Below are 23,829 nucleotides of genomic sequence, written 5' to 3'. Positions count from 1 at the left end.
ACACACAAGCTCTCGGACAGGTTTTTACCCCACAAACCTATGGAGTATGGTTTGTACGGACAAACAGGTGTCCCTGCCGCCATGCAGTGCGTTCGAACAGCAACTGACTTGAATATCTTTTGGTAAACATATTGAATATGTTATAGACAGCAAACGTCACACGTAGTTTACATCTTGCAACACTTAAGACCGGTTTTTCATAAATATTTAATTTGTTGTTGTTAAATTTCTATTATTTACCAATTTTAAGCGCATGAATTTCTTATTTCATTTTGGATGTGTTAATATTGGTTCCACCTATGTATCCGTCCCTAACTCCCCTCCTTCATGTTCCGATTACTTTTTCCCTCTTATCTTTTATTGCAGTGTCCAGCATAGATGAATGGACCATCATTGGGCGCTTTCAACCACTGGTATAATATCAATTCATTATGTGTGAAAAACCATTTTTCTTAAAAAAACTAATATTGAATATATTTTTCGATATTGATGTTGTTGCCTACATTAAGTTAATTTTTTGGTCATTAGGTAGACAACAGAAGCCACAATGACCAAATGTGATCGAATTTGTGTTGTTACAAACTCTGATTGGTGCCGGTCATATCGTTTAGGATGTTAACGAAGATATTGCATGGAAACCGGAAAAACAATTCAACTGTTTTGTTCGAAATTATACCAATGCAGTAGCGGAATTATTCATTGAACGAGTTGAGCAATGAGTGATTCGAAAACTATATTCACACGGTAAATAGCAACATTTGAAAATCCAAAACATTGTGCAATAAATTTTGTAAATTTCCTATTCTTTACATAGAAAACTAATTTTGAGATCTCGAACTTCTATATACAGTGAACTGTTTCCGATTTAAAGTCTTTGGGCTATAAAAATGCTGCAATTTGGAACAGTAAGTGATATTAGACCTCTAACCATCGTTGTCGAATGTGACAGATTTCCCGATTTAAATTCTTGAGCCTGAAAAAGACGCATTTATTACCCATTTGCGACAAAATTTAGAGCATTTAGTTTTTTATACCCACCAATCTAGTCATTCCGTTTGCAACACCTTGATATATTGAACTGCGTACACATAAAGTATAAATTCTTGATCATCTTAACATTCTAAGTCGATTTAGCCATGTCCGTTCGTCAGTCCACCTGCCAAAATCACGATACCGGGCGAACGAATGAAAATATCCGCTCAACATTTTGCAGAGATACTTTCTTTTGATGGTCCTGATTTGACATCTAGATCCCCTGGAAACCGCAATTATTATCAGATTTGGCTGAAATTTAGCACATAGTCTTCTTTCAGGACTTTTAACAACCATGCCAAGTACGTTCCAATATATAACCTGCCGATCTTCCGATTTGTGATCTTATGACCCTGGATGCCGCAATTGTTATCCGATTTGGCTGATATAGCTCCCATATGAACTTAAACTTTTGGGTGATTTGTAAGAAATTTTGATTCTTCGTAAAATGTATGAGCAGTTTGCATTGATGGAGACTATCGGCCTAGTATGAGCTATGAACTGTATGAGTTGTATGACGACGTTACCATAGTTAAACGTTTAAACGTTGCGTTGCCTACACTCAAAAAAAGTGACCCAATCGTTGAGTTATAAAAACTACTTTCGAATAAAGTTGAACTTCATATAGCGCTAAAGACATTTTTATTAGTTTTTAGTTAATGTAGATCTAAAATATAATTACATCAAATAAACTTCGTTGTGGTTCAACGCTAAATAAATGGAGCTAATTTATTCTTTACTCAGTTCATATGATGAACAATCGTAAAAGATATTTTGAACTGAAATCAATACAATTTATGGAATAAAATATCCGAAATGTTGACTGTGTGGTAATGCATCTGAACAAATTTTTCTATTCCGTTCAGATTTAACCAATGCACATAAAATAATTCATACATAATACATCTTATTTATTCTCATATTAATCCTGTTTTATTTTATTAATATATTTCAAATTTACACGTTAGGAATATAAATTTCGTGTATACTTACTATTAAAATAAAAACGTTCACACATTAGTTTTCAATGGCTTTGGAAAAATTACAAAATAAGTCGCATAGGAGTAAGAACCATATTATCCCGGAAGTTCCGTTACGCCATTCACACAATATTTTATAGACTGAAAAAGAACGCACTAAAAACACAAAACAATATTTTCCACGTTCTCTTTTCTGCTTAAAAGGTACCAAACATTATAAATATTTATTACTGCGATAGCAATAAAATCGGTTGAAAAAAATGACTTATGCAATTATTTTATATCCTCCTCCATAGGATGAGGGTATAATAATTTCGTCATTTTGTTTATAATACCTCGAAATATGCGTCTGAGACCCCATAAAGTATATATTGGGTTGCCCAAAAAGTAATTGCGGATTTTTTAAAAGAAAGTAAATGCATTTTTAATAAAACTTAGAATGAACTTTAATCAAATATACTTTTTATACACTTTTTTTCTAAAGCAAGCTAAAAGTAACAGCTGATAACTGACAGAAGAAAGAATGCAATTACAGACTCACAAGCTGTGAAAAAATTTGTCAACGCCGACTATATGAAAAATATGCAATTATTTCCGTCATGCCATGTCCGTCCGTTCGTCCGTCCGTCTGTCTGTCGAAAGCACGCTAATTTTCGAAGGAGTAAAGCTAGGGGCTTGAAATTTTGCACAGATATTTTTAATTAGTGTGGGTCGGTTGGGACTGTAAATGGGACAAGCCGGTCCATGTTTTGATATAGCTGCCATATAAACCGATCTTAGGTCTTGACTTCTTGAGCCTCTAGAGGGCACAATTCTCGTCCGATTTGACTGAAATTTTGCACGTGGTGTTTTGGTATCGCTTCCGATAAATGCGCTAAGTATGGTTCAACTCGGTCCATGTTTTGCTATAGCTGTCATATAACCCGATCTTGGGTCTTGATTTCTTGAGCCTCTAGAGGGCGCAATTCTCGTCCGGTTTGACTGAAATTTTGTACAACGGCTTCTCTTATGACCTTCAACATACGTGTCCATTATGGTCTGAATCGATCAATAGCTTGATAAACCGATCTCCCGATTTTGCTTCTTGAGTCCTTACAAAGCGCAATTCTTATCCGAATGAACTGAAATATTACACAATGACTTCTACAATGTTCATCATTCATCTATGGTCCGAACTTGATAAAGCTCCAATAGCATAACAGTTCTTATTCAATATTCTTTGTTTGCCTAAAAAGAGCTCGTCAAATGCGACCCATGGTGGAGGGTACATAAAGGGTGATTTTTTTGAGGTTAGGATTTTCATGCATTAGTATTTGACAGATCACGTGGGATTTCAGACATGGTGTCAAAGAGAAAGATGCTCAGTATGCTTTGACATTTCATCATGAATAGACTTACTAACGAGCAACGCTTGCAAATCATTGAATTTTATTACCAAAATCAGTGTTCGGTTCGAAATGTGTTCATTCACCGTAACGTTGCGTCCAACAGCATCTTTGAGAAAATACGGTCCAATGATTCCACCAGCGTACAAACCACACCAAACAGTGCATTTTTCGGGATGCATGGGCAGTTCTTGAACGGCTTCTGGTTGCTCTTCACTCCAAATGCGGCAATTTTGCTTATTTACGTAGCCATTCAACCAGAAATGAGCCTCATCGCTGAACAAAATTTGTCAAAATTTGAACACATTTCGAACCGAACACTGATTTTGGTAATAAAATTCAATGATTTGCATGCGTTGCTCGTTAGTAAGTCTATTCATGATGAAATGTCAAAGCATACTGAGCATCTTTCTCTTTGACACCATGTCTGAAATCCCACGTGATTTGTCAAATACTAATGCATGAAAATCCTAACCTCTGAAATCCCACGTGATTTGTCAAATACTAATGCATGAAAATCCTAACCTCAAAAAAATCACCCTTTAATATTCGGCCCGGCCTAACTTAGCACGCTCATACTTGTTTGTTTTAACTTTTTGATTTCAAAATGGGCAATAGCAATAAAATCGCTTAAAAAAGTTGTTTTATGCATTTTTTTTTGTTTTTTTTTAATATTTTGTATTTCTCAGTTTTTTATAAATTTAGCTGCAAGGACCAGCAGGAGTTAGAAAGCATGCTGATTTTATTTTTTCATATACAATATTGTTAAATTTTAGATATTTCCTGGTGAAATCTTTCACCATGCTAATCACTTAGATGTCCTAAACGTAATGAATCTTTCCAAATGAGCATGCAGATAGTGTAATTTTATTGACGTTTTGGAACCCATTGCATTGTAAGCCGACTGCAAATTGTTTACTATCTGCTCATAATATTCAATTATTGTGTTTCCAAGAAAATTTTTGCACACAAAAACAAAACCATTCCATGCCTTTCTTTCTTCAAGTTTCATCTGTTGTATGAATTTCTTATCTTTTGCTAATTTCCGTATTTGGGGACCAATAGAGATACCTGTTGATTAAATTGCTTTTTATACCCATCGCCATAGGATGGGGGTATACTGATCTAGTCATTCCGTTTGTAACACCTCGAAATATTCGTCTAAGACCCATAAAGTATATATATTCTTGATCGTCTTGCCGTTATGAGTCGCTATGTCCGCCAGTGCGTCTATCGAAATTACGATAGCGGTCGAACGCGTAAAGCTAGCCTTTTGAAATTTTGCGGTTACTTATTATATGTAGGTCGTTGGGGATTGCAAATGGGCCATATCGTTTCATGAGCCATATCGGTTTGGATAAAGCTTGCATATAAACCGATCTCCCGATTTGACTTCTTGAGCCCTTACAAGCCGCAATTTTTGTCGGATTTGGCTGAAATTTTGCACGTGGTGTTCTGTTATGACATCCAAAAACTATGTCAAATACGGTCTAAATTGGTCAATAATATAATATATGCCTTACCTTCTTTTAATTTTCCGCTCGTAATTCGTAGAAAAACCTGAAGGTATTTCAATTTTTATCATGTGCTTTCACGAATTGTTTTATTGAGCCCAATTTTATATGCTATTTTTTTCACCAATTATAGCAATTGAACGTCGTTTCCAGTCTCTTTGTACGTAACGTTTTGAAGAGTCTCGGCTGTCCCATTCACAAAAATAGCAAGAATACTTTGTTGTTGTCATTGTAGCAGTGTGTTGTACACTGAGGCGGCAGTCCTTGCCGATGGAGAAGAACTCCATCGGGACAATCCGGTACGTACAACCGGTTGCCATGGGATTGATGAATACTTCGTGTTACCACCTTGCAAGCCAATGAAAATTGTTAGTACTTTTAAATCAGCCAAAATTAGCCACTTATGTGTATTGTATTCTATAGCATTTAGTATTACTGTCATATGACTCTTTGATGTTTGTAGCGTAAGCCAATGGTACTGAGCGAAGCGATCCATCAGTTTGCAAAAGCACTGCTTTCAGGTCTGGAAATTGAAGATATAGATATATAAATCAATTATAGGAATCTATATAAAAATGTTTATATTACTTTTTGTTGAACCGTCAATGAATAATCGTCAATCTTCTAGAACATGGCTATATCCAAGTTTTTCAAACAATACGTTCACATCGTTGCAGTAGGCCAAATTAATATTTTCAGTGCTTTCGTGATTACAACATTGCTTGGAGACAGTTTAAAGCCAGTTAAGTCTGGTGATACTCCGTTAATGACTTTCGGAACAGCGCCGTTTGCTGCGATGGTCTTCTTTCAGTTAAACGGAAATATCAATTATTTTTTCTATGCACACGTAATGGAACCCAATTAACCGGTTCAAGAAACAGTTGAATTCAAAAGAACAAAGTGACCATTTTTCCAGGATCGTAGCGTTAAATAACAAGATGAACAGTAAACCGATGGTATACATATACTATTTTCCATATACTCACAACTCAAACGTTCTTGTATTATGATATTCGAAGTTTTTAATCATGTGATTATTGTATGACTAACAAACAACGTGTTTAAAAAGCACCTTTATAATTGCATTAAAACTATGTTAGGTATTACTGAGAAGAATGGATTTAATCATCTCTGTTACAAAATCTGTCAACTCAAGTTTATTTTAAACAAAGTTTTAATTATACTGAAATTTGAGAAATTCGTAAACTATTTTGAACGAATATTCATTCTAATTGAGGAATACAGGTTCATAGGAAGCGCTGGACTCAACATAAAAACATGTTGGTTAAGTAAAATGTCTTCCCAAATCTAATTTAATGAACTATTTGCCATTAATAACAGATGAGTAGAACTTACAGAAATTAGCATTTTTTCTTGTTTTAGTTAAATCTTAACCAAATTAGATTAAAATTTGAAAACTTATTTGCAATAAGTGTTTTATTTTATTTATGCGCACCATTTTTCTGAGTGTAGGTAATGTTGTCAGAATGGATGAAGAAGCTCCAAAGAAGAAGTCTTTTGGAAGCTATTACGATGGTACACTCAAACCTGTGCAAATATCAAATGGTGAAAGACATTTCAAAACTTGGCGTCAAAACTTTGTAGAAAATCGAGGCCCTTAGAACGCTATTCTGATTTCGGCTAATAGGACAAATGTTCTATCACAGCCAATTAAATTAAATAAAGTATTTGAGTATGGCAGCTATATAGACCGATATGGCGTTTGAAAGCCTTCATCCCATAAAGGCTCACTTATTATCCGATTTTGATGAAATTTCAAACCGTGAGTTTTGTTAGACTTCTCGATGTCCTGAGACATGCAGATGTCTGAGGAACTATGAACAGTTGTCTGAGGAACTATCGACCACATCTCGAAAGTCACACGGATTGCAGGAGACTGAAAATCAACCCTTCCACGATCGAAAACGGAGGAGAAGACGTCGCGAGTGGACCTGAAAAGCCCTGTGTGGGTGGATCATTCGGTGGGATTGGGCTCAAGGTGTGCGCCAGCGGGAAGATCGGAACTCAAAAAGGAGTTCCACAGTAGCAAGTCTTCTGAGGAAGAGAGACTCCACTTCTTTCTCAACTGCCGCCAGAAGCGTAAGGAAACTCATCATGACAAGATAGAACGAATCTTGTGAGTATGAACTCCTGGCGGACTCAGAAGATGAGGCTAACGCAACGGTGGTAGTAATTATGAATCCTGACCATGGCCCGGTTTCTGCAGAAACATCTTCACCATTGTAAGGTCGCTTCGGCGGCACTAAAGGTTCTTCGGATGGCAGAGGGATTTGACGTGGTTCTTGTAGAGGAATGGTATGTGGGTTAAAAGCTCCGGGATTTAAACTACTTAAGGGTACGGGGAATGAGAGACACAGAGCGTTTATTCTTGCAAAGAATAATCCGGCGCTAAGCACTACAGATTTAGTAGTAGTCAGCCTTGAAATTAATAAGTCTCATTATTGTATCGCTTTCCTATATATGGCACATGATTCGGAGACGATGTTGAAGGCGCTGAAAGGCTGCAGAAAACTTTCAACAGAGCCACAAGAGCACTACATAATAAAATACAAGGGCGAGCTGAGAAAGGCTCAAAACAATTCTTGGGTGGAATTCTGCAGCTCCGTGGAGAACAGATCTGAAGCCTCTAGGCTAAGAAAGATCCTATGCCGGAGACCTATTACGGTGGGATACATTCAGAAATCAGAGATTGCATGGGCAATGTCTAATGAGGAAACACTAAAACTATTCGTTGATACACATTGCCCAGGAAACTCTCCAATGGACAATGTTGCGCCAGAAAGGGTTGTCATTGGAATGCATTCGTCGGAGGTTATTTGGGAAATAGTCACTGCGCTGAAAATCCTTTGGGCGATAAAAAGTTTCGATTCCTTTAAGTCGCCAGGCCCTAATGATGTATCACCGGTTGAATTGCAAACTGTGCCCGACAGACTGGCTCCTTGGCTTAGGGATATATACTCTGCTTGTATCAGCATGCCATATATACCTGTGGGATAGGGGAACACAAAGGTAATTTTCTTTCCAAAAGGAGAAAAATCTTACCAGACGAAGGCGATACATTTTCGACCTATTAGTCTGTTTCCTTTATGCTGAAGACTCTAGAAATTTTCATAGAAACATATGTATTTTAGGGTAAAGATCCTTGGAGATTGCCTGGCTCGGTAACAAAATGAATATAGTAAAGGCAAGTCCACTGATACAATACTTCACGACCTAGTCGCCTAGGGTTCTCTCGCTGTCAAGGAATACCCAATGGTAGCATAAAACCGACGTCAATTATGAAGGGGTGGAGTTTCTAGGCATCAATACTAACTAAAGAAATTTTATTAATAATTTACTTACTAAAAGATGAATTTCGGCAGGCCTGAGATATGTAGATCTAAAAAGACGGGTCAGCAAAGGAATGCCTCAAGGAGGTGTACTGTCTCCTCCACATTTGAATATAGCCATTATCTATATATTATTGTGTCTGGAAGTAAAAGGTGTAAAAGTGATCGCGCATGCTATTGCGATATGGGACTCGAAGGTATATTTACCGACCCTGGCAATATGGGTCTCGAATGACAGGTATGCGAGTAGAATACCAATCTGATATCCAAATGTGGGACCAACTATCTGGGGGTCCTACCCTTCCCCAAAACACCCTCCGAACAGGACTTATTTACTGACCATGGCAATATGGGTCTTAAATAAAAGGTATTTGAGTGTAGAATACAATTCTAATATCCAAATGTGGGGCCAAGTATTTGGAGGACCACCCCTCCCCAAAAACACCCCACAAAGAGGAAAAATTTTTGACCATAATAATATGGGGCTCAAATGAAAGGTCTCTAAATTTGTGTGTGTGTTGGCATAGAGGGATCCCACATTCAAATTATGCCGAGTCTGAACGCCGCACAGTAAGAGAAAATCGGAAGAAACTAGTAAAAAAGATGCCGTGTGAGAACGGGTAGGGGTCTCACATTCAAATTTGGAATGGTTAGAGCTGAAGTGAGACGAGGTTGTCTGGCCGCCTTTTGGCAAGCAATTTGGTCACCTCGGAACTTCGAAAATTTCTTGGGGCTGCCAAATCTTCGTTTGTGGTCCGATTTTTGCTGGATAGTACTCAAACATCTCTTCAAAAAAGACCGAATGAGGTCTAAAATACCTCCACTAGTTTTGGGGATATTCGACCTTTAATTTGTTTTTTGCAATTTTGACCGAGAACTGCTTATGCATGGTTTAGATTTGTGACAAAATTTATAACAACTTTGCCGCAACAAGTGCCCACATCCAATTATTCAGTTAAAAATTATATAGTTTGGAAGTCAAAAAATTAAAAAAAAAAACGGTATTTTGGCATTTTTTGACCAAAAAGAGTGTTTTCATTGATTAGTCTTTATTGAAATACTTGCTAAGGTTTCAATATTTAACATATTGTACATACGTTTTGAGTGGAATTTGAACAAGATATATTATCTAAACCGGGTGGTATAGGTAATTCTAATTAAAAAAAATGGAAAAACCCCTAGAGTTAAAAAATTCCAATGCCCAGATCCCACAATTGGAATTTTTTTTATTCCACAAGTTCCCTAAACCCATGCAAGAAATTTTCTTCTCCTAACAGTATTTGTAGCCTCCACAGCAAATTTACTAAAAAATGCCGATTTTCAAACCATCTTTGTCTGGGTAGAAGAATTTATTTTTAGTTTTTTAAGGACTCTCTTATTTGCAAATTCAAAAAGTAATACAGAGACATGTGTATGCATTTTGTTCTTAGATTTGTTCAAATTTCACTTAAAATGCATCTACAATATGTTTTCTTTACAAAAAAAAGAAAAAGTGTTAACATTAAAGCAAGTTTTTCAATAAAGGCTAATCAATGAATATACTACTTTTGACCAAGAAATGAAAAAAATATACTTTTCACACTTTTTGACTTCCAAACTGTATATCTTTTGACTGAATAATAAGTAGAGGTAGTGGCACAAATCGAACCACAAATGCAAAATACGAAGCCTATATTCGCCAAAATTTCAACAAATAAAAACTAAAACTCGTGTACCCCCGAATTTAGTCAAGATATTGTAGACCTCAAGCGGACTTTTTTGTAGGGAGTTTTTAGCACTATCCAGCAAAAAAATTGAAAATCGGACCACGAAGGAAGATTTTGCAGCCCGAAACATTTTTCGAAATACCGAGGTAACCAATTTTAGGGGCCTGCCGAAAGAGGCCCGGACAATCTAAGCTAACACCTCAGCTCTAAACATTCCAAATTTCAAAGAGATATTTCCACCCGTTCTTACACGGCATATTTTCTACTAATTTTTTTCAATTTTCTCCCACTATGCCTCATGATACCCACGATACCTCACAAATGTAGCCAGCATTAGTAAAGAGATAACCACCGTTGAAAATTTTTCTGCTCCCGCTGGGATTTGGACCCAGGCATTCGGGGTCATGTCACTTTCCGAGTTAACCATGTTCTTTGCAAACAAAAAAAAAAATCTAAATATAATGTGTGTGACGACCACACAGTTGCCATTATGTTCAAGCAATCGGCTTGCTTGGGATTAATTTCTTGTGTACTTACACACTATTGTGCAGTAGTGTGAGTATTTTTGCTTATCACAGGTCTATTGGCTCAAATACTCACCCTTTCTATATAGTAGGAGAGACACAAGAGAATAAATATTGGTCCAGTAAACGAATAATCGTTTCCGGCTATCGAAACACTTTTCCCATTAGAGAGTTTTTGGTTTTACAACAAAAAAAAGGTCCTTTTACCGTAGGCGAATCTGCTAAAGGGTTCACAACAGGGTTAGGGTTACCTTGCCCGTTTTTAGGGACATTGGCTTCATTATCTCGAATTCACTACTGCTTACGTTCTTCGTTATCGAACATAAATTGTTAAAAAGAGAATGGCCTTTAATTTGATGTGTGACACGGGTAAATAGCTTAAGCCGTTTCAGAGATGTGGGTCGCCGAAGTCCCCAAACTCGCCAAATAGCCAAAAAAATCGATTTTGAGGTCCCAGAAGCACGTGTTAACATCTTCCAATTGTGCTTACATTTCGGGAATCTTAAAATCTAACAAAATGAAACAATTTAGGAAGGTACCGCCAAAAAAAATTGACATCGATTTTTTTCCTTTTGAGATAAAACCACCCTAATGCAACATGTCTGTTTCACTGTATACACTTTATTGAGTCTAGGACGAATTTTCGAAAAGTTACAATGTATATGGAATGTATAAAAACCATTAATTAACGTTAAGTTCGGCTTCTGTTGGAGTTTATAGATATTAAATAAAATTTTGTGGAGGGCATACGTGTATATCTCGAACCAAATTTCAACCAAACAGGAAACAATTTAAGTCTTAAATGATCCCAAGAAATGAAGAACCGTTTTATATGCGTAACGACCTACATTTTTGGTGCAAAATCGTGTTCGTTGTTCGTTCGACCGTTTTAATGTTCTCCAGAGACACACGGACCTGGCTATATCGACTTAGATTTATATATACATATATTAAAGGGTTGCAAATCGATATTTCGAGGTGTTACAAACGGAATGACTTGATAAATATACCTCCTATCCTACAACGAAAAACAGTTGTCAAAATTTTGGATTTTTCCTGGTTTGTAGGATTTTAGCAATGAAAACAAGCTTAAGAGCCAAAATTTTTAAATAAAGATGCTATCTTTTAAATTAATTTCTTATTTACTAAAGGATATGACCGTGCGTTTCCAATTTTGATCGCTGATTGATTCTTATTTTACTTCATAGATGACTTATCACTTTTGTCTTTAATAACAAGACGCAAAGATAAAAATTTATTAACCTACCATCAAAAATAAAAAATCCGTAACGACCTACATTTTTGGTGCAAAATCGTGTTCGTTGTTCGTTCGACCGTTTTAATGTTCTCCAGAGACACACGGACCTGGCTATATCGACTTAGATTTATATATACATATATTAAAGGGTTGCAAATCGATATTTCGAGGTGTTACAAACGGAATGACTTGATAAATATACCTCCTATCCTACAACGAAAAACAGTTGTCAAAATTTTGGATTTTTCCTGGTTTGTAGGATTTTAGCAATGAAAACAAGCTTAAGAACCAACATTTTTAAATAAAGATGCTATCTTTTAAATTAATTTCTTATTTACTAAAGGACATGACCGTGCGTTTCCAATTTTGGTCGCTGATTGATTCTTATTTTACTTCATAGATGACTTATCACTTTTGTCTTTAATAACAAGACGCAAAGATAAAAATTTATTAACCTACCATCAAAAATAAAAAATCTTTAATGTGAAGGAAAATATTTTTCTCCAAAGCGAATGTTTTCTTAGAAAGTTGGTAAATGTATAATCTTTTAATTCAGTTTGCTTATAATTGGCTCGAATCGTTAATATTAGGACAAGAATATTTTCAGTGTATGGTGGTTGGTACAGAGCGTTTGTTTGCCCAATATGTTGCAATGTTCATGGCTTGCAGATGGGTGATCTTAAAATACACTTCAGTCAAATCACCAACCACTTCAAACATCACCCCTACCAAGTGCGTACAAACCACGTTCTTAAGACACTTCGTTTGTAGGTGTGTCGTGGTGGCTTATATTTACCCATACATGGGGTTGGGTTAAGTGAGAGCAATATCAAATCGATAATTATTTTCACCTTCAGGTATTCTCTTAGCCAATGATGATGCATCGACATGAACTTCAATTGAAGAGAGTTTATTGAAATTAAGCAGTTCCTATCCTCCGTAAATCATTGATAGGTAATTTACCCAAGCTTTTATACAATCTAGCCTTAACTGTTTTGTTTTTTGTGACACTTGGTTTTCCGCCGAAGAGAGGAATCAACAAAACGTAGTTGTGTGCATATAAAACGTAGTTGTGTACAACGAAATGACAACAGTAGTCTGACTTCATTTGCATGCAACAAATTGTAGGAAATACCTACGAACTCCTAATTAAATTAAGCAAGAGACTGCTGTAATGAAGGTATTACAGTTATGGGAAAGGATTCTTATGCAGTCTAAAGTTTTATTATCATTCCCATTGGTTTTCAGGTTTTCATTTGTGTCTTGGCCATTATGGTGGCAACATGCTCGGCCGGATTCTTCGGCGGTAGTTCTGTAGGTGGCAGCAGTGACAGCAATGGTGGTTACAGCTATAAAGGGGACGGTGGTCGAAGTTATGGAGGTGGCGCTGCTTCTGGTGAAGCTGTTCAAACCGTTAAAGTTATCCATGAGCAAGGAGCTGGTCAAGGCGGCTATAGTAGTGGTGATGGAGGCTACGGTAGCGGTTTCCAAGAAGTCAAGACCATTAAGGTTATTCATCAGCAACCAGCAAGAGCTTATGGTGGTGGTGCAACTGAGGGTAATGGTGCCCAAGAAATCAAAACAATAAAGGTGATTCACAAACAACAACCTGGTAGCCAATCTGATGCTGTTCAAGGGGGTTACTCTTATCGTGCTGGTGGTGTTGCTGGTACTGGTCAAGAAGTTAAAACTGTTAAAGTGATTCATCAGCAGCAAGCAGATTCAAATCCAGGTGGTTACTCTTTTGGAGGACATAGTGATGCCACCGATCAGGAAATTAAGACAATTAAAATTATTCATCAGCAGCAGGCTGGGGTCAGTCAAGATGGTTACTCTGCCGGCGGTTACTCCACTGGAGCACATAATGTCGCTGCTGTCTACGGGGGCCTAGATATCAAGACTATCAGAGTTATCAAGGAACGACAAGATATTGGACGTCAAAGGGGTTTCTCATCTGGTAGTTACTTAAACGGTGGTAATACAGGTGTTGAAGCTTTTAAAACTTTTCAAGTTATCCTTAAACAAGCAGGCGCTAATGGTCATGGTGGTTACTCTAATGGGGGTGGTCACAATGGTTACGCAGGTGGGGCAAGTGACGAAGTGAAAACCATTCAAATTATTCATGAACAAGGCGGTGCTACATCTGCCGGTGGCTACCATTCTGGGGGCCGTTACTTAACCAAAAGACCTGAAGAGGTTAAAACTATTAAAATTATTCATGAACAAGGCAGTTCCACTGATGCTGAGCATTACTCTGCTACTGATCAAAGTGCTAATTCTTACGGTAGAAGTCAATCACCTGCTGGCTATTCAGCCAGGAATGTTGCGGAACAAGTCAAAACCATTAATATTGTCCATAAACAAGCTGCTGCTTCTGCCGGGTGTCATGGTGATGCTTATGCTTCTACTGGAGCCAGTGGTTTCGATGATGCCGTCGAAACCCTTAAATCCCTGAAGGTTATCGGTGCTTTAAGTGCCAATGGTGGTATTGGTGCCGGTAGTTATGTCAGTGCCTCCACTGCCGGTGGCTGGCAATAACAAATCTCTTAGCACTCTGTGATCAGCAATTATGCAATACTCACATCGATAAGTTGATTACCGATACTGGAGTGTGATTGCTCCAAAATTATGTTGTTATTAGATTTGTAAGAAGCCATTTTAATTTAATTATTTAAGAGCCTCAGTTCCATTTTTGGTGCTCTCTAAAATTAACCGCACCAGCTTTTTTATGAATAAAGCATTTCATCAGCACTTACGGGTACTGTAAGATAAAAAGAAATCGAGGTTGTTTTATTTGGCACGTATCTTCAACGATTTTACTTTGTGGCCAGCAGAGAGGTTTCGCACTCAAAATTGTATTTGACATTGTATTTTCTGTATTTTAAATCTTGGCATTGGCACTATTTTTTTTTTCATTCAATACATTAATTTTTCAAAAAGAGTAATTTTTTGAAAAAAGTGTCCAATTAATGACTAGGAACACTTAAAAGAATATCTGAACCGATTTTAATAAAATAACAAAAATAATGTCGTAGACGCTGTTGAACATCGGTATGCTCTGCTTTTGGACCTCTATTAACCGTGGTTTACCTATATTCTCCGTGCTTCAATAACTCATCCTCTATTAGGCATACTTACCTCTGTTATCCCTGCACCACAAAAATGATTTTTGGATAAAAATTCTGGGATTCCCCTTAATATTTTTTGTTGAAATTGAGTATAAAATTACATTAAGTCTGTAATTGAAAGTTGACTGGTCAAGGTGTTTCTTCGAAAATGGTTCCAACATCAAAATAGAAAAAGAGCACGTGAAGTTCTTCCAATTAAGGAAAAATTGGTTGGTTTAATATCAGAAAAATATTATGTAGGCAAACAAACTTTTATGCGACTTAATAAAAAAGGAACATATTTTTAATATATGACTTTTGAAGTGAATCTATAGATGTTTTAAAGCGAGCCAGAAAAAATACACTATCTACAAAACATTGGCTTCTAAGGAATGCAAACTGTTTTTGCTTTTGGATAAGGGTAAGCACAACCAACATTCAACAACATTAACATTCCTTCCACTGATTTCCAAATGCTTTATTCATTCTATGAATCGAGGTGCAGTCAACACACCATGTAACACCCAACCACCGGATTGGCCCGATGAAGTCCTTCATCGGCACGGGCTGCCGCATCAGTGTACAACACACTGCTACAACAACAATGTAACACCACATGTTTACAGTAAAATTTAGAAGATCCTGCTGTCCCAAGATAACTAAAAAGTTGAATTATGCTACTGTTATACAATCATACATTTGAATAACTCCTGGATGTAAAATTTTCGACCTCTCAGAGTAGATGGGGTGCGATGATAATGTCCATCGCACTCCATCTACTTTGAGAGGTCATAAATTGGACATCCAGGAGTTATTACAATGTCCAGTGCTATTATATCTGATGTCAAAATACATACGGCTAACCAAAGCGAAGAATACGAGAATGATGGCGAAGAATCAGACGAAGGAAACTCAAAAAACGCAGAAACCCCCATTAGCTCAAGCAGTGGAGGCATACAATGTTCTATTGGAATTTCTTCAAAATAATAGTAATTTGCACAACGATTTACGCTATGGCTACGGTTAGCCTCCATATCCAATGTGGTGTAGGGTATGAAAAGGTTGACTTTGCTTGACTTTAGCCCCTCCTTACTTGATTTATCTGCAGAAGTGGCATCGACCAGAAACTTAAAGCTTGAAGGCAGTATCTCTAAATTGTGTGCCATACATACACGCAAAAAGACAATTCGTTTGACATAAAGAAATTTTCGCCAAGTAAACTTCTTTTTTGAAAAAAGTTGGACTTTGGTTACGACAAAAGTACATGTTTTTTGTAATAAATTCTTACAAGAATTCGACAATGCCTTTCATTCTTGATACTCCATTATGGTTTTGTACTATGATCTGCTGCATGCGTTATGCTATAATTAAGAAAAAAAAGGTGTTGTTGTTTTAGCACATTTAAATACCTACTTTCTGATGGATATTTCTTTATCGCGTAAATGCTACCAAACAATGTATGTTCCTTAGAAAGTCTTGTTGTGTTTTCTTCTACCTGCAGCCATTTGTGTGTTGCTCTAATGATTTTTGTCATTGATCATACGAGCATTTTTGTACCGACAATTAAAAAATTCACATTTCGAGTTTACCATCCGTACTCGTCCCATCTGCCCATTAAAAACAAAAAAGGAAAAAATGTTGTGTGTGAGAATGTGTCTATACCAGTGACGAGCACACAATTGCAATTTATTTGCAAGCTCATGGGCCTGCATGGGATTTCTTGTATACGTACAAAGTAATGAGCAATAGAACGAGTATTTTTGCCAACCAAGTAGTCAAGTCAGTAGTAGGGGAGAAGGACTTTGGTAATTACAGAGTTTTTGGTTTCACAAGAAAATGGAAGGTCATTTACCGTAGACAAAACTGCTAAAGGGGTTACGCTAAACAAAGTTAGTAACGTTCAATAATACCACGTTAATGGCTAACGTTTGATATGGTAAAGCGTAACGTTACATGGTTACACTAAAAGCAAAACTTTGTGATTAAAGTGTTTTGTTTATTGTAAAAGTTTCCCAAACATTTTATTTTTTTGCGTGTAGGGACTCTAGCCAGTATTGAGTCTTATAAAATTCAAGTCTGGCTACTGAATCTGCATTGCTTAGCGTTGGAAGAAGAAAAACATTTAATCCAGGAATTCTTAATCTATGAACCGTTCCTCCTCACGGAGGAATGCACAGTGGAGACACTTATATGGGAAGAGGTGACAAAAATAATAATCATTGATATTTGAATGTTGAAGCGAAACGTTACATAGTTACTCTAAAATTTCTCAAGATGTATGTAGAATGTTAGTACCTTAACCCACGAGGTTCCTGACAAACGACTGAGATCTACAGATTACAACTAAAATCAAACATTTTAGCTGCAGAAACTTACAGATGAATAAGTGGCGCCATATGTACCGAGTCAACCTCGATATAAATTTTTTCAATATTCACTTAGGGTTTTTAAATGTGGAGCAAAATCAACAGAATGGAATAATTTAAAACTATGTTCGCAGAAGCCCGCCCACAAAAAGTTCTTCAAATTTAGATTGTCTTCATTACATTCATACATATAATTTTTTGAGTACTTCATGCATATTTCATATCATCCTAACATAAAATAATTGGCGATTAAATTCTGAAGACGAAAAAACGTAGTTGCTGACCCAAAATTTAAAATTCAAAAATTATTTACAATTGAAATTTGATTAATTGTTGACAACCCCAATGTTGGGCGTAGTGACACTTCAAATGATAACAAATCAGCGCGACAATTCCAAGGAATTCCAATGCTAAATTTACTGGTTTAGATGAGGGTCTTATAAAGAGATGTGGAATTTTATTACAAGCACTTGAAACTGCTGAAAAACTTATGACACAATAATGTTTTATTCGTCTTCGATTGTGCAGAAAATTTTATTCCATTCTGCTGAAGTCATAGAGTTTCCATACAAGAACTGCCTGGGGAAGCTGCAGAATCCAAAAACAAATACGTAAAAACTTATAAACTAATTATACCAGGGCATGTAGAACATGTGGGGGAGATGATGAGAAGTTGGAGCATTTCCTAAGTCATTGCCCGGCTTCCTTTTCAACCTAACCTAACCAAACTTATCCTGGCTTCGTCCCTGATGGGAGCTATATCCAAATCTGAACCTATTTTTTTCCAATTTTAATATTTACGCTTCGTCTCTAGCCCCAAAGAAATGCTTGTTCCAAATTTGAAGACGATCGCATGAAAATTGCGACTTGTAATTTGTACACAAATTAACATGAACAGATAGACAGCATTATAGCTAAAACGAATCAGAAAGTTATTCTGAGTCGAAAGGTATACTTATAATTGGGTCTATCACTCTTACTTCTGGGTGTTACAAACAAATTCACTAAGATGCCAATGCACATCACCAGTTATGGGGAATTTCGGATATCAAAGAAAGGGGTGAGCTGATTATGGAATATATTATAAGTTACCGACCTTTATTAGCAGGAACGGGCAGGGGGTACTAGATATTACCTTTGTGTCGGAGGATATGGGCGGAAGGACGTGTTACTGGGAAGTGCTGGATGACCACAACTTCTCTGATCATCTTTATACTAGTTTCGGCCTTTAAGAGGATGCAGAGGTTGTCCTCGGCTTAACAGAAAAAAAGGGGATTGTGCAAAATTTCTTCACGACGATCCCTTCTAGACCAAAAAAGGAAGAGAAAACTGCGGACGACATCGACGGTCAAGCGGATCACGAAGCGCCTGAATGACTCGCTTTTGCAGCATGTCCTAGTGTTAAGCCAAGGGGCAAACAGCGACCGTCAAGTGAATCCCAGAACTGATTGGTCTAAGAAAGGGCTGCAGAAAACTCTACAATATGACGAAAGCCACACGGGTACCACACGATTGTAAAAACAAGGATGAGCTGAGAAAAACTCACAACAAATCCTGCGTGGAATTCTGAACATCCGTGAAGGATACATCTGAGACCTCTAGGCTAAGAAAGATACTATCCTCGAAACCTATTACAGATATGGAGGTTGTCGCTGATATGTCGTCGGAGGTTGTTGGGGAAATTGTGTATGAGCCGAAAATCCTTTGGGCGATAAAAAGTTTCCACTCCTTTAAGTCGCCCGGTCCTGATGATGTATCACCTGTACTATGATTTTATTAGAATGTCGAATATATCTGTGGCCGGGAGGTACACAAAGGTCATAGGTCATTTTCATTACAAAAGTAGGAAACGAAAATCTTTCGCCGTCATGTGGTATGACGGCGAAAGATTTTCGTCCTATAAGACTGTCATCCTTTATGCTGAAGACTCTTGAGAGGTTGATAGAAAAATATCTAAGGGAAAATATCTAAGGAGATTGCCTGTCTCGGCAACAGCATGCATATAGCCCTTCACGACTTAGTCGGATGTATAGAGGGTTCTCTCCCTGTCAAGGAATATGCAATGATAGCATTTCTTGGCATTGAAGGTGCTTTCACTGTTGTGAAACCGATATCAAATATGAAGCAGCTGGAGTTTCTTGACATTATGACGGTCCTTGTAGTTCACAGAAACAGAATCTTTGTGTTGAATTTATTTGTTTCTATGAAAACTATTTGTTTCGGTGCTTGTTATGTTGCCATGGAAACACAAAATTTTCAACACTTAATTTAATTTAATTTATCAATTAATTTAATTTATCAATTTAAATTTGTTCCATTCTCTATTGAAATTTGAAGAAGTCGGACCTGCCAAATAAATTTTTTTTTTATTTTACCTTCCGAGCGTTCATTAAATCGCAACCTAGAAAAACCATTTGACCATTATTACTATCTAAAGCACTTTCACTGAAAAATTTACAATTTTATTGGCAGAATGCATTTACATTGAAACATAGATATCTTGTTTGGTTGTTGGGTCTGTACCCTGGAATCTTTCGTGTTTCGAAAATAAAAACATTTTTCATCTGAGGTGGACCCCTCCTCAGATGGAAAATGTGATCTGGCTCTGGGATCTGACCACGGAAAGTCAAGATTCGGGAATTAAATTCAATACTATTTAAATATTTCGCATAAAGACAGCTTCCATTATCAAGTAATGGGGAGATAGAGTGGCGATTAAATACCAGTTGGAGTTATATTCCTTGAAAATCCACGAGGAGCTCTGAAACTTTGAACTGGGCTATAGCATTTACTATCAAACTGTTTCTTAGCCCTGACGAAAATCGCTGGACCCAACTTTTTTTTTTATTAAATTTATAACTAGAAATACAAAATAACTTATCTATAGTTCATAAAACAAATTTTGACTACTAGGAATAACGTAGAGTTAATTCCGATTTTAAAGTTATATACTATGTTTTAAATTGAGCTTTGCATTCATGGATCAATTACAATATTTGGAATTTAGACACTGGGACTCCATCCCGAAGTCATCAGGCCTGGCAATAAGTTCAATTTCACAAATCCGACAAAATTAATTTTGTTCTATAATCTAACATTAATTTTTCTTTATATATCTATGGGATTTCCAAACCTCGTTATTCTTTGTCCACACATTTAAACTACACTTTTTTTGTACTTTCAAATCTAACAAAAAATTCGCATAAACAAGGCCCAAAAAAAGTGTTCACCTTCTTTAAATATATAATTTAATTTATTCATTATAAACTAACATTTATAAAACTAATTTCATATTACATATTCATAGTTATAGTTAGTTATATATGGATTATTGTTTGTTTTATTGATTAGAAGAAGTTTAGTACAATGTTGTAGAAATCGTTCCTTTTATTTGCGAAAGGTGCATAACCAGTATAGAAGATGTATCGTGGGCTGAGTTGGATACTGAGACAAGCTACCGAATTACGTCTTAGGTTGCTAAAGTGGTTCTTAACCCTTTCTATACCTTTTTCTTTTATGGAAACCTATACAAGCTTACTTTCAATAAGAAAGAACCACCCCAAGATTGAGCACGGCACGGGGCCAAGGAGGTAGCCACTTTCTGAGAAAATAAAGCATACTGGTGGATCGTTACAACATCAACGATACCGTAAGAAAGTTTATTAATAACAAGAAGCTGAATATCGACAGGCTTGATATCTGGGCCGATACAAACTAATTGCTTTCGGGAATCAAGACTCAATTGAGTTCTGGCTAGGCGCATCACTGAGATCTGGTTAGCCGCATCACTGCATTTTGTCAAGAATGAAGATATTGCTTCTGAACCAATAACACAAGCTTGTATACCAAGGAAAACAGCAGCTAGTGAAGCATCTAAGGAGGAATCGTCCACACCGCAAGTGTCAAGTGTCCTGAGGAAGAGTGGTTCCACAGCTTTCTCACCTGCTCCTGGATGCCCTTGACAAGATCTAACGAATCTTGTGAGGATGAACTCCTAGTGAAATCAGAAGACGAGGCTAACACAACAGTAGTGGAAGTTCTGAATCCTGACTATAGTTCGACCGATCGAATATTAGGTACCCAAATGTATTCTGCTACAAAATATTACCATTTCTATTATCACAAGAAGACAAATTTACATGGGAGCTATAACTGGTTGTGGATCGACTAATTCCATACTTGGCTTGGTTATAGCAGAATCATGGTGCAAAATTTCAGACAAATCGGATAAGAATTTCGCCATTTAGTAGCTGTATCAGGTTAAGGACCGATTTGATAACTTTTACTTCGCGTAAAAGTTGGCAGTTACAGGAGAAGTCAGTGTGCAAATTCTAGTCCAATCGGAAAATAATTGCACGCTGTAAAGGCTCAAGAAATCAACTCGGAGATCAGTATAACAGATGGACGGACGGACATTGCATCATTGACTCTGAATGTCAAGACTACCAAGAGTGCAGATTGTTTACAGGTTTGGTGATCAATATTTATGAGCTGTTACAAACGGAATGACCACATTAGTATCCCCCTATTGGATGGTGGTGGTTACACCCAATACATGGAAAATTAAAGCAATCGCTTTATATTGAAAATTCCACACCCACCGCTAAAAGTAGAAGTAGACTCGAAATTTTTTCAGCATCGAGCACAATACCGCAAATACAGACGATACCTTCAAACTAAATTTGTTGCACCTCTAATATATTAGAAACGGTTAATGATCGACACATAAATGCTAATTTATCAAACAATTCCAAATTTGAAAGTTTATGCTGATTAAGAAAATATTATTTATGGGGTCAGGGGTTGGTGTGTGTCAAACGCAAGGACAAAAGTAATATACCGTATAGTGGTAGGAAAGTAATGAATATAACATTAACAAGTAAAACCGAATCCGAAATGAAGCAAAATGTGAGCTTGATTGGATAAGAATTGTGCCTTTGTGTGGCCAAATTTTAGATTTTAAGTTATGTCAGCCATTTCTTTTTTGTGACATTCTAAGGATTAGAGTATTTTTTCCATTTGAAAACGGTAGAAAATTTATTTTGGTTTAACAAAACATGACTTATAATACAGCCTTTGTAATACTTTGTATGTTATAACAAATTTGCTTGCCGTAATCTCCCGAAAATACAAATAACAATCATCGGCCATAAGTAGATATTTTTCAGTCACATTTAACGCTTCAAGATGAAAAGTTACCCACTGACGACAAGGCCGATATATGATTAAAAGCAAATTTGATTGGTTTAGGATGCATATCTGCGAAATGGATAATTTACAACGAAAAAGGTTACCTCAACGCGCAGAAACAAGCCACTTAATTCAAGCATATACGCCAGTGGAACGTAAATATATTTTTTTTTACAAACAAAACTCCAGAAGTGACAGTTGAAAGGGGTGCTGCACAAAATTAAAAGGCAATGCTGGGTATCCCCTATTATTATGCCAAATCTAATTAGACCGCAGTGCTTCATTAGTGTTTAAAATATGTTTTGACAGTTTTCTCATTTTGATAAATGTTTGATCCATATACAATATAAAAGGTTTGCAAACGCAATCATATCAGTTTTATTCAAGTTGAAGTTGAATGGGATTAAGATTGGGGTCTCCTCAAAATCACATTGAATAAATAAAATGGCGAAATCAAAGGTGTAGTAAAAATAATTCATTGTGCCTTTCACAAGGTTATTCATAAAACATGTCATTAGTTTCTTAGAGTTACAAGTATTGTTACCATTTTGGCAGCATTTGGATCGGCAGTTGTCAGGATAGCAGCTGATGGTTGCATTCATACATTCCATGTGATCCATGAACATCTACCTGCAGATTCAAATCATCAGATCAATTCAAAGAATGCTGAAAATTCACCAGTGCACTCTCATAGTATAACTCACGAAGATGTTTACCGTGAAAATCTCCAAAACAATGTCCTTCAGGCCATCCAGATTATCAGGCAACATCCAACCGAGTTCATTAAAACTGTGCAGTATGTCAATACCAATGATCAAATTGCAAATGACGAAAGTTATCCCAGTTATACTGATGCCATTGAGACTTTGAAATCACTCAAGGCATATGGAGCATTTAGTGATGAAAGGCGTCTACTTAATAGTTATGGTCAGCCAATCGCCGGTAGTTGGCAAATATTCTGATCTTTTGATCGTTATACAATTAATACTTGTTTTGGGTATATTTTTAACGAATCGTAGTTTTTTCATAAATTATACACTAAGTAATTCAATATTCGACTGTAAGTGAAATGTAGTGAATAAACATAAACAAACCATATATAGATATAAATACACTAAACAAGATAAAATAATGATATTATATTTATCTTTATACCCTCCACCAAAGGACGGGTGTACCTCATATAAATATTGATCTGAGATCCACCAAGGTATATATATTCTTGATCGTTTTGACATTATAAGTCGATTTATTCATGTCCGTTCATCCGTCTATCTGTCTGTCGAAGGCACGCTAACTTTCGAAGTAGTAGAGCTATGTACTCGAATTGAATTGCGAATAAGAATTGCGCCCTTTGGGGGCTCAAGAAGTAAAATAAAGAGATCGATTTATATCGGTGCTGTATCAGGCTATAGAC

The 23,829-nt window shown here is 36.6% G+C and overlaps 2 protein-coding genes across 2 annotated transcripts; both read left to right on the top strand.

The window, feature by feature from the left end:
* The first annotated feature begins 12,923 nt into the window (after positions 1–12,923).
* Positions 12,924–14,287, top strand: LOC106088898 (uncharacterized). Its single transcript, XM_059367133.1, has 2 exons — positions 12,924–12,929; positions 12,998–14,287. Exons 1-2 carry the CDS (start codon positions 12,924–12,926, stop codon positions 14,285–14,287), a joined length of 1,296 nt encoding a protein of 431 aa, XP_059223116.1.
* An 8,042-nt stretch (positions 14,288–22,329) lies between these two features.
* LOC106088903 (uncharacterized) lies at positions 22,330–23,443 on the top strand. Its single transcript, XM_013254611.2, has 2 exons — positions 22,330–22,871; positions 22,931–23,443. The coding sequence occupies exons 1-2, from the start codon at positions 22,857–22,859 to the stop codon at positions 23,372–23,374; spliced, it is 459 nt and encodes a 152-aa protein (XP_013110065.1). The 5' UTR covers positions 22,330–22,856; the 3' UTR covers positions 23,375–23,443.
* The last annotated feature ends 386 nt before the right edge of the window (positions 23,444–23,829 follow it).

Source organism: Stomoxys calcitrans, chromosome 4 (genome assembly GCF_963082655.1).
Source record: "Stomoxys calcitrans chromosome 4, idStoCalc2.1, whole genome shotgun sequence".
In the NCBI taxonomy this organism is placed as follows: Eukaryota; Metazoa; Arthropoda; class Insecta; order Diptera; family Muscidae; genus Stomoxys; species Stomoxys calcitrans.
Note: the sequence above shows the minus strand (reverse complement) of the source record. Positions and strands in the feature narration are given on the sequence as shown.